The sequence below is a fragment of the Tamandua tetradactyla genome, chromosome X, assembly GCF_023851605.1.
Source record: "Tamandua tetradactyla isolate mTamTet1 chromosome X, mTamTet1.pri, whole genome shotgun sequence".
Taxonomy (NCBI): domain Eukaryota; kingdom Metazoa; phylum Chordata; class Mammalia; order Pilosa; family Myrmecophagidae; genus Tamandua; species Tamandua tetradactyla.
This window is the reverse complement of record NC_135353.1, coordinates 143292426-143309211: the sequence shown is the minus strand read 5'-3', so window position 1 is coordinate 143309211 and position 16786 is coordinate 143292426. Positions and strand designations below refer to the sequence as shown.

General features: G+C 35.0%; 1 protein-coding gene across 3 annotated transcripts in view; it reads left to right on the top strand.

Moving 5' to 3' along the window:
* GK (glycerol kinase) overlaps positions 1-16786 on the top strand; it is an 87395-nt gene that overhangs the window by 52208 nt on the left and 18401 nt on the right. For all 3 annotated transcript variants that reach the window (XM_077145437.1, XM_077145436.1, XM_077145434.1), the window contains 6 exons: positions 1003-1112; positions 1624-1690; positions 6863-6898; positions 7239-7306; positions 11943-11985; positions 12660-12740. In XM_077145437.1, the coding sequence (XP_077001552.1) occupies positions 1003-1112; positions 1624-1690; positions 6863-6898; positions 7239-7306; positions 11943-11985; positions 12660-12740 (405 nt within the window). The remainder of the gene's footprint in view (positions 1-1002; positions 1113-1623; positions 1691-6862; positions 6899-7238; positions 7307-11942; positions 11986-12659; positions 12741-16786) is intronic.

Genomic DNA, 16786 nt, shown 5'->3' with positions numbered 1-16786 from the left:
TTAACGTAGCTTGAGATATAGTCACACACACCATGCAAACCATCCGAAGTATACAATCACTGGCTTGCAGTATCATTACATAGTTGTGCATACAACCCCATAATCAATTTTAGAATATATTTCATTACTCCAGAAAAGAAATAAAATATATAAAAGGAAACCCAAATCCTCCCATACCTCATATCTCCCCCCCATTATTGACCCATAGTATTGGTATAGTACTTTGTTACTGTTGTTGAAAGAGTATTAAAATATTACTCTTAACTTCCGTTCATAGTTTGCAATAGGTATGTCACCACAAGGAAAGTTGGACGTTAAAACATGGAAGTATATAACACAGTGACTCTTATAGTGGACAATGCCCGTGATTAAATAAACAAATATAAAAAAATTCTTTTATTATATTTGAACTAGAACAACTATAATATGAATTAGAACAGCTGTAAGACACTATTAGAAGATGCCAATAATAGAGGGGCTTATGGGGAAAAAATGTACCTAAACTTTTTTTTTAATTTAACCATTAGTTAAATTTGTAAATTAGTAAGTCTGGAACTACTATGTCTAATAGAGTAAACACTAGCCACATGAAGCTATTGAGCACTTGAAACGAGGTTAGTCCAATGTTCTGTAGGTATAAAATGCATACTAGATTTCAAACACTTAGCGTTAAGAAAAAGGTGAAACATCTCAATTTTTTATATCTGTTACATAGTTGACATGGTATTTTGGACATATTGGTTTTTCATAAAAGATATAGCATTGTTAAAATTATTTTTGCCTATTTCTTATACTTTTTAAATTAGGTACACACAAATTCAAAACTACTTATGTGGCTCACATTATAGATCCTATTGCACATTGCTGAAAGCTAGAAATTAAATAGTTTGAAATGTTCCATTCTCCTATTCTATTGCACTGTTGCTGATTATGGCCCTTAATAAGATGTAAATTAAATTACAAATATATTAAAATTTAGCATGTCCTTTTTATTCTGCCTAGAGTTTGACAGGAGGAATCAATGGAGGTGTCCATTGTACGGATGTAACAAATGCAAGTAGGACAATGCTTTTCAACATTCATTCTCTGGAATGGGATAAAGAGCTCTGCGAGTGAGTTGTGTTTTGCCATAAGTATAGTTTTCCAAATATGTTGCCTTTTTACTACCAGAATCGTACTATTTTTAGATAGTCAGTGGAATACCAAAATTTAGTTGTTGATATCTTAACTACTGCATACTAGTCTATACTGTGTTTTGTAAGAGACAATTATTGCATATATGATTAAATACACCAGATTAATTAATTGTCTTTATTATTTTTCAAAGAAGCTTAGATTCCTTTAAGAAAAGTACTTTGGTTTCTGTGTGCTTTTTAACTTTTGTTGCATGAAGTTAGAATGTTAAATATCCAAACATATAACTCTGTTCTGTTGGCTTATTTATTCATTACGATTTCACTCTGTACTCAATTACATCCATTTTCTTATTATGAAAAAAAAGCCAGTTTTTTTCACTTTCAAATGCATAAATGTTTTACATTTTTTCACTTTCAAATGCATAAATGTTTCCAGATATTTTTTAAAACAGTGTTATATATGCAATGGCAACTTTTTGCTTTTCAGATTTTTTGGAGTTCCAATGGAGATTCTTCCAAATGTCCGGAGTTCTTCCGAGATCTATGGCCTAATGGTAAAAACGAAAAACAAATCAAAACTAAATAAAAACACTTATCTTTTCTTTAAGTTTTTTTAAATAAAAAACTTCCTAGTCAGAATTCAGAAGTCAAATATATTGTGTTTTATAGTTTAGGAGATTGTGACTTTTCTGTCAATGTTAGTATGTAAAATAAGAATTTAGTATTTTAAAAATAGTTTTATAAGAAATAAATATCTCGTCCTTTTAACCAATTGATTTTATATTTTATAAATTGTCTTTTCTTTGAGTATGATTATTTTTAAAGTATTAATAGGATAATTAATTAACTACAAAGAGTGGCATGGAATGTTTGAAAGCCAGTTTATTCTTATAATCCATAAAAAGCTGTTTACTAATTGTGATAGATGTTTTCAATTTATAGGAGAGACTCTTCACATTTTAGTAGTATTTTCTTTCCTGTTGAATCTCTTTTAATGGCCAAACCACATTAGATTTTTTGTCAGCCTGAGAAGAACTTCAGCAAAGAAACTGAAAGAGGCTATTTCTGATATGTATGCTTAGCATCGAGTATCCCTGATTAAACATCAGGAATGAAAAACTTCCAAGAGGATTGAACTGCCATTTGAGCACAAAAATCTGGAATTCATGATAAAATATGCTTATAAGTATAAATAAGAATAAGACAAATTTCAAAAAATACTGTTTAGACAATTCATGAAAAATGTTAGAAACTCTGCTTATAGAGTTGAACACTTAAGTGCTCTGGATAAAGCTTCAGCAAGAATCTTAAAATATTTCATATATAATAAAACTTTTTAAGGTAAAATGGAATTTTGTAAGTCACTGCTCATCTTCAATAAAAGGACTTCAATAATTTCATAGTTTTCAACAAACTAACTTGAGTTGGGAGAAAACTAATCTTAAAATAGTTTCAAAGGATGGTTGAAAAAACATTTAACTGGACTAGTTTTCTCTTGCATTTAAAATATTGTGCTTCTGTCCCCCTTTTTCCCCCTTGCTGACTATAGAAAATCTCTCATAGCCTGGTGAGTAGGTTGCCCACCAATTACGCTATCTAATCATTTGGAAAAGATACAGTGCATTTCCATTTATTTTTAGACAAGCACAAGTCCTGTATAGCTATATCTAGAATTTCCATGACATTCCAAATGATTATAAACTCTAGTCAGGTTTTAATTATTTTAAAAAAAGAAACATACTCTTGTTTGTTTGCCTTTTCTATGAGACTGAGAGTGATGTTTCTAAACATGAGACTAAGGTAGTTTCCTAGAATCAGAAATTCTGATATTCTCATTACAAAGTACAGCTGTGATGTGCTTTGAGCTTTAGCATAACAGGGAAATTAGATTTTTAAATGTCCTAAAATCTGTCTTAAATGATATCTTGGCCAACTTTTCAGACCAGTTAGTTGGAAATGCACTGTCACTTTTTCTGCATGCTTCACCAGAGGATGCTCCCAGGAATCCTCACAGGCCCCTGCCTGTGAAGAAAAAAACCTGAAAAACCCGTAGTAAATCCTGCTGATAGTGCGATAAACTTCAGTAGATCCTGTTGATAGTGTGATGAATTTCAAAAATATAAGCAAAGACTTTTTTAGCATTTGTATGAATATTCCAAAGAAACTCTCATGGTTCCCTACTGATACAATTTAAGCCTTCTTTTTTTTTTTAAATACCAAAAAACACATAACAAATGCAAACATTCCTCTTTTGATCATTCCTTTCTACATATATCATCAGTAATTCACAATATCATCACATAGTTGCATATTCATCATCATGGTCATTTCTTGGAACATTTGCATCTATTCAGAAAAAGAAATAAAACGAAAACAGAAAAAAAAATTATATATACCATACCCCTTCCCCTCCCTTTCATTGATCACTAGCATTTCAAACTAAATTTATTTTAACATTTGTTCCCCCTATTATTTATTTTTATTCCATATGTTCTACTCATCTGTTTCCAAGGTAGATAAAAGGAGCATCAGACACAAAGTTTTCACAATCACATAGTCACATTGTGAAACTATATCATTATACAATCATCTTCAAGAAACATGTAAGCCTTTTTTTTAAAATCCAGGTTCACATTTTCAAAGTATATTTATAGTAACTAAAAATAGTAGGTCTTAAATTAACCAGAAAGCGTGAAAGAAATCAATGAAATACCAGCTACCTAGAAGTTTTTTCTTTTGTAAAGGATATGCACATACATCTGCTTATTTCATTCTCATCATAGCCATGTGAGGTGGGTTTTATTCTTACCCTCAATTTAACAGATAGGGAGCCTGTAGCTTCCAGAAGCCAAGAGAGTTCTCACAAAAGACATACTGAGGAGCCATTCCAAACATTTTTTTTTTTTTTGGTGTTCTTTCTAGTGCATCAGTCTACTTTAAGCATCATGGTCCTGAAAGGGAAAAGGGTCCTTTTCCCTTTTTTATATAATATCAGTAGATGTTGCCTTGTATTTGTGTATGTGTGAAATTTTAAGTTTAATAAAGTACCCAATCAGACAGTTAAATCTTATTTTTCTTCCTAGAGTACTGGCCATATTTGATCAAATTAAAAGCCACTATTTTTTTTATATATATAGCAACAAACAAACAAAAACATTCCTACCATATGATCATACCGTTCTACATATATAATCAGTAATTCACAATATCATCACATAGTTTCATATTCATCAACATGATCATTTCTTAGAACATTTGCATCAATTCAGAAAAAGAAATGAAAAGACAACAGAAAAAATTTCACACATACCATACCTCTTACCCCTCGCTTTCAGTGATCACTAGCATTTCAATCTACTAAATTTATTTTAACATTTGTTCCCTCCATTGTTTATTTTTATTTCATATGTTTTACTCATGTGTTGATAAGGTAGATAAAAGGAGCATCAGATACAAGGTTTTCACAATCACATAGTCACATTGTAAAAGCTATATCATTCTACAATCATCTCCAAGAAACATGGCTACTGGAACACAGCTCTACATTTTCAGGTAGTTCCCTCCAGCCTCTCCATTGCATCTTGACTAACAAGGGGATATCTATTGAATGCGTAAGAATAACCTCCAGGATAACCTCTTGACTCTGTTTGAAATCTCTCAGCCATTGACACTTTATTTTGTTTCATTTCACTCTTCCCCGTTTTGGTAGAGAAGATTTTCTCAATCCCTTGATGCTGAGTCGCAGCTCATTCTAGGATTTCTGTCCCACATTGCCAGGAATGCCCACACCCCTGGGAGTCACATCCCACATAGACAGGGGGAAGGCAGTGAGTTTGCTTGTTGTGTTGGCTGGAGAGAGAGGCCACATCTGAGCAACAACAGAGGTGACTCTTAGGCCTAATTTTAAGTAGGCTTGACCTATCCTATGAGGGGTTAATTTTCATATGAGCAAACCCCAAGATAGGGGACTCAGCCTATTGATTTGGTTGTCCCCACTGCTTGTGAGAATATCAAGAATTCTCCACTTGGGGAAATTGAATTTTCCCCTGTTCTCACCATTCCCCCAAGGGACTTTGCAGATACTTTTTTACTTCAAATCACTCTGGGATTTATTGGGGCATCACTCTGGACAAACCTACAAAATCTTATGCCCTACTCAAGGTTCCAAGGGGACTTTTAAAAGCCATTTTAAAGAAAAATTTTTATTGAGATATCTTCGTGCATCATACAGTCCATCCAAAGTATACAATCAGTGGCTCACAATATTATCACACAGTTGTGTATTCATCACCACGATCATTTTTAGAACATTTGTGTCACTCCAGAAAAAGAATTAAAAAGAAAAAACCCATACATCCCATAACCTTACCCACCCTCTCATTGACCACTAGTATTGCAATCTACCCATTTTTTAATCCCTTACCGCCTTATTATTTATTTATTGCTTATTTTTTTATTAATTAAAAAATTAACTAACACAACATTTAGAAATCATTCCATTCTACATATACAATCAGTAATTCTTAATATCATCACATAGATGCATATTCATCATTTCTTAGTACATTTGCATCGATTTAGAAAAAGAAATAGAAAGAAAACAGAGCTTATTTATTTTTTGTCCTCATTTTTTTACTCGTCTTTCCCTACCCTGGATAAAGGGAGCATCATCCACAAAGTTTTCACAATCACACAGTCACATTGTAAAAGCTATATGGTTATACAATCATCTTCAAGATTCAAGACTACTGGAATATAGTTCAACAGTTTCAGGTACTTCCCTCTAGCTACTCCAATACACTATAAACTAGAAGAGGATATCTATATATAAGTAAAAATAACCTCCAGGATGACCTCTCAACTCTGAAATCTCTTAGCCACTAAAACTTTATTTTGTCTCATTTCTCTCTTCCCCCTTTTGGTCAAGAAGGCTTTCTCAATCCCACGATGCGAGGTCCTGGTTCATCCCCAGGAGTTCTGTCCCACGTTGCCAGGGAGATTTATACCCCCTGGGAGTCATGTCCCGCATAGAGGGGAGGATAGTGAGTTCATCCACTGAGTTGACTTAGAGAGAGAGAGGCCACATCTGAGCAACAAAAGAGGTTCTAAAAGCCACTATTTTTAACATAAGAACTCTTGGTTAGCCAAACATGAAGAATGTTGTTTGCTGTGAACAAATAATACCCAATATCCAAATATTCTTGTTTCTCACTTGCTTATCTTAAGAGCATTTTGGGTAGAAAAAAGAGTTGGTAAAATATAGCCTTCCAAAAGAAATGTATTACATGCTCAATTGATAATTATTAAATATTTATTTTAGAGGATGTATTAGTCATTTCTTAATCAAGCAGCGACAACAAAGTGCTAATGGACTTCTTGTGATTTTGTAGCCCAGCTCATACTTTATAAACAAACTGAAGCTTAGATGGGTTTCAGTGGCCTACTTAGTCGGTTACCACTAATAGCTGAACCAGAAGTAGAGACTAGTTCTCCTGACTTCCAATCCACTGTTCTCACGTTATTTGTACAATGCCATGTTTCTTCTTGTCATTCTAGGAATACTTCTAGCATCTATCTCTGTACCACTTATGTAGTTGAAACACTTGCTTTGTCTTGTCTGCCCACATGCCAGAGCATGTTGCTATTTGTATTCATTCCTATTGTAGTTATGTTACAAAATAAAAAGTTTGTAATTATTCATAACCCTTTTTTTTTCATTTTATTAGAAAGCTGGGGCCTTAGAAGGTGTGCCAATATCTGGGGTAAGTTTTCTATATCTTAGATAATCAAACTACCCCTCCCTAGACTATAAAAAATAAAAGCAGAAAAATTGGCTAATTCTTCTTATGATACAGTATGGGCCATTGAGATTCTTTTGAACAAATTGATGCGTTATTTTTCTAAATCTCCCTTCTCATACCTGTTATCTTATAGGGGTATTAACAAATGGAAAAAATGGCCAAATGGAGAAAATACAAAAAACATGGACAACATATCCCTTGATAAATAAAAAGAACGAAAAGAAATCCCATAGCTATTTTAAATAGAGAATTAATAATACTGTTTTAGTTTGTGCTTTTGATTGCCATTCTGTACTTTTAGTGTTTGGGGGACCAGTCTGCTGCCTTAGTGGGACAAATGTGCTTCCAGGATGGACAAGCCAAAAATACGTGAGTTTGAAAAACAGACCTAAAAACCCAGTAACTGACTGGAATGGTGTTTTGTTTGTTTCCCAAACCTTCAGTCCTTTTAATGAAGAAAAGCTTTTGAAGTTCATCCAGGCTAAAAATCAATAGCATGATAGCTCCAATATGGATATATACTTTTTTTAACCATTTGTTTTTCTTCATCTCCCTCAAATAAGAATATATCATGCCATATGTAAAGATACTGACGAGGCTTATGAAGACCTTAATTATAAAAATACCTTTTTCCATCCTAGAAACAAAATTTTGGTTTTTAAGGTATCAGCGAACAGTCATGCCTTTTTTAGGGATAATTGGGGGGGGGTAGAGAAAAGCTGTGACTTAAACCATGTTCTCAGTGTATTATTCCTCTCCAAGTCTTTCATACCATAATTTTAAAGTCATGAACATTGAAGCCATGGGATTTCCAATGTTATTTTCTTGATATTTTGCTTTCATCTCATTATCTGAATTTTCTTCTTCGGCAGGAAGCAGAAAATTTTGATGCATTTTTCTCCTAATATCTTATTACTTGCACATGGGAGTCTGTAACAGACTCCCATATCTGAGAGTACTAAGATGATTACTTCCATTTTAGGATGAGAAAAGGGACACCCGGAAAGGTTAGGTGGCTTGCCTAAGGTCATAGCATTGAGTCAAAGGCAGAGCCAGATCTCAAGCCCACACCTTCTGACTCAAAACACTCTTGCTCTTTCTTTCTGTTAATACCATTAACTATACTTATTTGAAAGTAACCTTTTAGACATTAAAAATAAACTACCTACCGATTATATGTATTAATGAACAGGAACAAATATGCCTCAAAATGCTGAAATAATGATAATTATAACACTAAAGTCACGGAAGTTTATGTTAGTGATGAGATGTTTTGAGAATGAGTGATATTGACAGATGGAGAGAACAAAGATACAAGTAAGAAAATCAAAGTCTTGAAGCTAGAGAAAGAACATCAGGGCAGGAATGTGGCAGAAAATAAGAGTAAAGAGGTGGGTTGGTTTCATGTTATGAAGCCCTAAATTTCAGGCTGAGTCATTTCTTAACAGGCAATGGGAAACTTCGATGGTTTATGACATAGTGTTCAGAATTGACTAGGACTGTCAGGTGATATGTCAGCCCTGGGTCAAAATAAAGAAAGAGAGAGGCAAAGAGAAGAGCTTCCCGGTACTGAGGACATGGACTAAGAAGGGCAGGGACAGAGAGGGAAGCCATGGGTAGATGTCCATGGCACTATAGAGTTGCAAGGGAAAGGAAGGGAGGTATGGCACCTAGGCACCTGGGTACAGTAGTTAGGTTTAGCAAAAGTAAGAAGCTGGTCTGAGTAGAAGAATTTCTGTTTAATGTTTGTGGTACTAGTAGGCTATATATTGGACACATTTGGAAATGAATGAGTTCAGGATTAAAAAAGAGATTCTGGATTTGCCGTATATAAATGTGATTTTTTAAAGCAATAGTAGTTGATGAAATTACCAAGAAAAAGGGTACAGGTAGAGGAGATATTTAGGAGAAGTAGGATACATAGACATGGAGAAGTCAGAAGAATAGGAGAATTTTTTTTTTATTAATTTTTTTTAAATACCAAAAAACACCAAACGCAAACATTCGTAACTTTTGATCATTCTGTTCTACATATATAATCAGTAATTAACAATATCATCACATAGTTGCATATTCATCATCATGATCATTTCTTGGAACATTTGCATCTATTCAGAAAAAGAAATAAAAAGAAAACAGAAAAAAATTCATACATACCATAACCCCCACTCCACCCCCTCACCGATCACCAGCATTTCACTCTAAATCTATTTTAACACTTGTTCCCCCTATTATTCATCTTTGGAATGGAGAATATTAATGTGGAAATCAAGGGTAAAGATATTTAAGAGGGAGGCATGGTCAGCAATACAAAACATTATAGAAAGGTTAGGGAGACTGGGAAATAAGAACAGACCATTGCGTAGAAACTAGGACTTCATTGGTGACCTCCAAGAATTAAGTTTTAGTGGAATGCTCAAGATGGAAGTCAAGTTGCTAGTGGACAATAGGTAGAAAATAGAGACAACAAGAAATAATGTGCTTTCTAAAATTGCAACCATACAGGAATGGCAAGAAAGGAAGAAAGGTTATTGGTTAACAGGGTCTTGCAAGGTTTGGTTTGTTTTTGTTTTTGTGTTAAGGCCAACCAGGCTCTTTAGAGTCTGCGCAGAGGAGAGATGAACATTCTAAAATAAATGGGGGAAAAGTGATAGGCAGACTGAAGTCCTAAAAAAGGTTGGAGAGATTGGGATTAAGAATCTCTTCAAACCTCAGCAGGGAGAAAATGATATTCAGCTCAGAAGTCGATGGGAAGTCCATCTCTGCTTCAGGGTAGGGAGACAGATTACAAGTGATTTTAATTTTTCTTTTTGCTTACCTGTATTTTCTCATTTTTCTAGAATGAACATGGATATATTTGAACATTAAATTTCAGTATTAAGAAAGAGAACAACCACAACACATTGTCCCCCAGGTTCATTCAGTACGTTGCATGTCTCACAACGTCATTCCTTTTTGTAGTCGCACGGTATTCATCTTATTTATGTATCAAAGTTCATCTTTTGGCTTCTCAGTCTTGTACCCTTTGGCCCCCTCTATCCATTGGGCATCATGGATAATGTACAAAATAAACAAACCACATCTTAAAAAAAAAAGAAAGAGAACACCCTAAGATACATGCCTCATCTCCCTTCCCAGAGGTGTTGACTGAGTGGAATAAAGTAAGACTTTTTATCTCCTTCACAGCTTCCCCCAAGACCAGCCCCCCTCCCCCGCACCCCATGTACCATCTTGGGCATACCTCTAGTCCTGATCTAACAGTCAGAAAGGACAGTAAGCAACCTTTACCTTTGCAGAGGTTAGAGAAAGAGGCAGGGATATTTCCAAGCCAGGCATCTTGCAGGGGTGTTTAAACACAGTACAACCTTGAGGAAGAATAGGTAGACCACATAACTGCTAAAAGAATGCTACAATTTTAGAGGGAAATAATTGCTTTTGTACTACTTTGAAAGTAGTGGCCTTTGTGCAGCAATGTGAGTCTCTTCACATATTGGTAATGCTCATTAATTACCTATCAAATATGCCTTCTAATGTAAGAATTCCCTTTTATTAAGTGACTTTAGGCTTCTTATCAATTTTGTACGATTAGACTCATATACAACCATTTAGTATACAAAGTGTTTATATCGGTGCTGAATGGTACTGATTTCTCCTTCTTAGAAGTGTGAAACGTATAATTGTGAATTATAAATATTTATTAAAAGACAGGAACCTAAGATATAGCAATATTTTAAGAATCGTGGCAGTAAAGTGGTGTAGTGATTTATGTGTTTTAATTTGTAGATATATTATCCATATCTAGTATTTGACAAGTTTCTTTACAAACTTAAATATTTACTAATCCCATGCTCTCTGAATGTGTCAGCTGTTCATCAAGCAGGCTAAGAATTTATTTTGGTGAGAAGAGCTAGAATGTCTTGGGCTAATTCTTATTCAGAACAGTTGTGCTCAGAAAAATGTTTAGGGGGAAAAAAATCCCTTCCATTTGTTTGTTCTATAAGTGAAACGTAGCCAATGGGATTTGTTGACTTAGTGCTGACTGGTGATACCTGCGGCTGGGATACCTCTGCCAGCCCCTGAACTGAGCACTCTCTTTCAGCTGCTGGAATGTCAACTGCTGGAATGGCATGGGCATGCTTAGAACTGCAGCAGAACTTTGCAGTTCCGTGGGGAGGGAACCTCAAACTCTCGCAAGAGAGTCTGTGGAGAGCCAAGGATGACAGTAGCAGCCTTATCATCCCAACTCAGTTCAAAACCGTTTCCCTGTGACTCCTTGTGGTATCACTTTGGGCTGCTTATCTGCGGGGCACAAGTCAAAACTACTCACTGATGTCAAAGTGCTGGACTTGTAGCTCAGATTGACAGGACTGCCGCAAAATAAATTCAGTTCTTCCATATCACCTGTGTTAGATTCTGGCTCTGATTATCTCACCACTGTTCTAATGCCCTTTCCTGCAGAGAGAATGAGAGAGGTAGGCTTTAAATAGCCATCTCTTCTAAGCCACTCCTGTCCCAATGTTCCAGCTATACTTTCCCACAGTCTCAACCTAGCCACCTCTGCATGCCTCTACATGGCTTTTTTCAGTTTATGACTCTACTAATGATAGAGCTAAGCTCAGGAGTTCCTTTGGTGAATGGCTATGAGAAATGGTGTTTTGCCCCATGTGGTTTATTAGTAGCAATGTAACTGTGATCAAATGTAGAATTGGTTATAAACACAGCCTTAGGCTATGACTGACTGAACGCTAAAAACTATACCTGCATATTTTCCATTCAAATTGCAATAAGGAAAAAAAATTGTACTAAGAACATTGCCTTCTTCACTGATCTTTAAAATATTATTCCCCAGAGGGTAATACGGTGCTTATTAACTTTTAGAGCTTTTCTAAAACTTTAATAAAATGACTTATTGTATTAAATGTCAGTTTAGAGGATTTGTACTACTAATGTTTCATAATTTTCCTTAATAAAATTGTCATACCTTTCCTTCTTCCCCCAACTATAGGTATGGAACAGGCTGTTTCTTACTATGTAATACTGGCCATAAGGTTGGTTTTTCACATTAAAAGATTGATAAGAAGACTCCTTTAACTTCATATAAATAGTGGTTAAGCATAATTTGCTATTGTTACTTTTGAGTCATCAACTTTTATTTAATCTTTATCAGAGTTTAATTTAGAGCTCAATAAAAATGATACATCACTAAATTTGAATGGTTCTAGTGAAACCATTTTAAGCTCTTTGATTTTATATGTGTGGGTTTTTTTTATTGTTAGTGAGAAATCTAGACTGAGACATTGTCAGATCCTTAATGCAATGCTAAGTTAGAAAAACTAGATTTTTTTGAACAGTTTAATTACAATCTGTACCTGATATTAGTATTAAGTAATACTGTTAACAATAGTAATACTATTAGTAATAGTAATATTAGTAGTTTAATAATTAGCATTTATCAATACTAGTAATTTTGACAGCTGAAGTTTTTCTTTTCTTTTATTATATGTTGCATGGTCAGGCACCGGGAAGCGAACCTGGGTCTCTGGCATGGCAGGCAAGGATTCTGCCTGCTAAGCCAACATGGCCCACCCTAAAGTTTTTCTTTTTTAAGTTGTTATAATTATTTAATTATTTTGTAACTAGGTCATTTGGCGTTTAAAAAAATATTCTCATGCTACCTTTTTGTAGTCCCAACTACTGACCTCTTTTTTTCTGTTTCTTACAGTGTGTATTTTCTGAACACGGCCTACTGACCACAGTGGCTTACAAACTAGGCAGAGACAAACCAGTGTATTATGCATTGGAAGTAAGTTCTTTTAAATCAATTTGGATAATGTGACAGACATTCAAAACTAATGAAAATTTCAGCATTTTCTAACACTTTCTCCGGTAAATCTTAATATATGGGACTCCAAAAATTCAGTTCTTCTGGATATATGCCTAGTAGTGGGATTGCTGGATCATATGGCAGTCCTATACTTAGCTTCCTGAGGAACTGCCAAACTGTCTTCCACAGCAGCTAAACCATTTTCTCTTTCCACTAGCAGTGAGTGAGTATTCCTATTTCTCCACATCCTCTCCAACACTTGTAGTTTTCTGTTTGTTTAATAGTGGCCATTCTAGTAGGTAAGAAATTATGTCGTTGTAGTTTTGATTTGCAGTTCCCTAATAGCTAACGATGTTGAGCATCTTTTCATGTGCTTATTTTAAATGGAATTTTATTGAGATATATTCACACAGCACAGGAACCATCCAAAGCATACAATCACTGGCTCACAGTATCATTGTGTGGTTGTGCATACAGCCCCATGATCAAACTTAGAACATTTTTATTACTCCAGAAAAGAAATAAAAAGAAGAAAGGAAACCCTAATCCTCCCATACTCTTTATCCCCCCATATTATTGACCCATACTTTCGGTGTGATACAATTGTTACTGTTGATGAAAGAGAGTAAAATATTACTGTTAATTACAGTCCATAGTTTGCAGTAGGTGCATTTTTCCTCATATACCCCTATATTATTAACTCCTTATAATGGTGTCATATATCTGCTCTAGTTCGTGAAACAACTCTTTTTATATTTGTACAGTTAATCATGAACATTGTTCAAGATTCACTATGTTTTACACTTCCATGGTTTAACCTCCAACTTTCCTTCTGGTGACATATATAACTCTAAACTTCCCTTTCCGCCACACTCACACACCATTCAGTACTGCTAATTATCTCACAATAACATACTACCAACACCTCTATTTCCAAACGTTTAAGTTCACCCTAGTTAAACATTCTGCACATATTAAGCAACTGTTCCCCATTCTTTAACCTCATTCTTTGTCCTGGTAACCTATATTCTATATTTTATGTCTATGAGTTTACATATTATAGTTAGTTCATATCAGTGACATCACAAAATGTTTGTCCTTTTCTGTCTGACTTATTTCACTTACCATAATGTCCTTAAAGTTCACCCATGTTGTCTCATGCTTCAGGACTTCATTCCTTCTTACTGCTGGATAATATTCCATCGTATGCATATACCATATTTTGTTTATCCAGTTCATCTGTTGATGGACACTTGAGTTGTTTTCATCTTTTGGCAATTGTGCATAATGCTGCTGTGAACACTCGTTTGCAAATGCCTGTTCTCATCCCTGCTTTCAGGTCTTCCAGGCATATCCCAAATAGAATTGCAGGGTCGTAAGGCAACTCTATGTTTAGCTTCCTGGGGAACCACCAAACCATCCTTCATAGCAGCTGAACCATTTTATATTCCCACATGTAGTGAATAAATATTCTTTTTCCTCCACATCTTCTCTAACACTTGTAGTTGCCTATTTGTTTAATAGCAGTCATTCTAGTAAGTGTCAGATGATATCTTATTGTGGTTTTGATTTGCATTTCCCTAATAGCTAGTGAAGCTGAGCATCTTTTCATGTGCTTTATAGCCATCTCTGTTTCCTCTTTGGAAAAATGTCTATTCAAGTCTTTTGCCCATTGTTTTTTTTCAGTGTTTGTATGAATGTGAATAGTGGATGAAGGGTGGATGTAAAAATCTAAGAAACGATTGCCTGCCACAAGATCTTGAAGAGCTTCCCTATATTTTGTTTCTAGGAGTTTTATGGTCCTGGTTCTTATATTTAGTTCTTTGATCCATTTTGAGTTAATTTTTGTATAAGGTATGAGAATAGGTATACGCTTTCATTCTTTTGCATAAGGATATCCAGTTTTCCCAGCACCATTTTTTTAAGAGACTATTTTTTCCCAATTGAGTGGACTTGGCAACCTTGTCAAAAATCAATCTGTGGGCATTGCAAAGGTGGCTCAGTGGCAGAATTCTTGCCTCACATGCCAGAGACCCAGGTTCGATTCCCGGAGCCTGCCCATGTCAAAAAAAAATCAATTGGCCATAGATGTAAGAGTCTACCTCTGAACTCTCAATTTGATTCCATTGTTCTATATATGTTGTTTTGGTTTTCTCTTTTTATATTTACCTGTTTTGTTTTATATTTAGGACAAAGGAGACTTTTGAAATACAAACTCATCATGCTCTTTTGATGTGAACTCCTTCCTGCTTTTTATGACCAGGAAAATGCTTCTCGTTTTCCTCCTGGGTCCCTGGCCTGTGGTTCATTTAGGCGTGACGTTTTAACAAGTCAGGAACATAGGAACATGAGTTCCCATTTTCATGTTCTGTAAAAGGGAGATGGAGCATATGATCTTTAAGTTGTTCTAGGTCATAAGCCATTTAGAAACTGATTAAATTTGTCCAACCATTTCTAGTTCAACAATTTTTCTTCGTGGCCAAAGGAGAGGGATATAAAATAGTAGCTGAGTAGTTCTGCCTTCCCTTTCCTATCTCTGAATCTTCCCTAAGCTGCACTTCTCCCGTTCCTTGTTCATATTCTTTTTCTAATTATTTCACAAAACAAAAAATCCTTTTGTGGGCCTTTAATATGTTTATGAGCTAAAATTAGGACTTGAGACTTCCATGTTCTGTATTTTGTCATTGCGATATAAGTTTCCTGAAGTCATAGTACTTGTCTGTCTTGTTAACCATTCCATCCCAGCATGCAAATAGTAGACACTAAGTGAATATTGTTTAAATACCAAATCCTATGTTATGCCATTTTTTCCTTTTCAAATGAGCTTCAAAGAAGCTTCCTTGGATAGTCTCATGATTTCTTTAAATTTCCCTTCCCACATCTCTTCTTTGGTAGGATTTATGATTATAGTGTTCTTTTTTAGAGTCTTTCATTTCCTCTTAAGCTGGATAATTCCATTTTAGGTATAAACCTGTGAATTGGTTACCAATTGCTGTGTAACAATATTACTACAAACTCAGTAGCTTAAAACAACACACATTTATTATCTCAGTTTTCAGGAGTCCAGGACATAGCTTAGCTGAATCTTCTACTCAGGGTCTCACAAAGCTGCAATCAAAATGCTGGTCAAGACTGTGGTCTCGTCTGAAACTTAACTGGCAGAGGATCTCATCCCAAGCTTGCTCAGATTACTGGCCGATTTCTGTTTCTTGCAGTTGTAAGACTGAGGGCTTCAGTTTCCTTTGGGCTGTCAGCCAGAGGTTATCATCATGTGCCATATGACAACGTGGCTACCTGCTTCCTCAAAGCCAGCAAGGGGAAGAGAGTCCAGCAAAACAGTCACTATGATCTTTTTTTTCAATTGAAATTGGGTAGATCAATTTTATTTTCTTTTATTTTTTATATTTCACAAGTTTAATTTTGGAAGGGCTACTTGAGAAATTTCAGCATAAACTCCATACTCTATAGATGTGTTCAACAACAAAAAAAAGCCATTTACTCTTGGCCCTTTTGATACAGGCGAAGTGTCACATTGCATCACAAATGATAGAGATGCAGTAACAGATTTAGGAGCATAATATTAAAGAAATAATATTTGTTCTTCCAACTACACTTCAACTGTTAAATAACATACATTGATGACTATCACAGTCACCAGCAAATCCATTTGCAGAATAAAAATCCACAGGCCTATCTATTTAAAAGTATGAAACTAATAAAACCATATAAAAATAAGTGTTTTTATCCTTAGGTTAACAATCCCAGAGTCAGAGTTCTTTGATCACAATTTTACAAGATGTGTTAGGAATGAAGGAAGTCTAGCAATGCATGCTGAGAGTTGTAACAATTATCCAGATTAGTACAGTGTTTTGTAGTATATTGGAAAGGATATTACGGATCAATAATTCATCAGCCCTTAACGCCATTTAATGAGTGCCATCAGTGGGATGTGGTAAGGTGAAACAAAGTGAAAGCAGGAAAATGAAAAATGGAAGAAATGTTTGACTTGTGGAATGTGAAAAGGC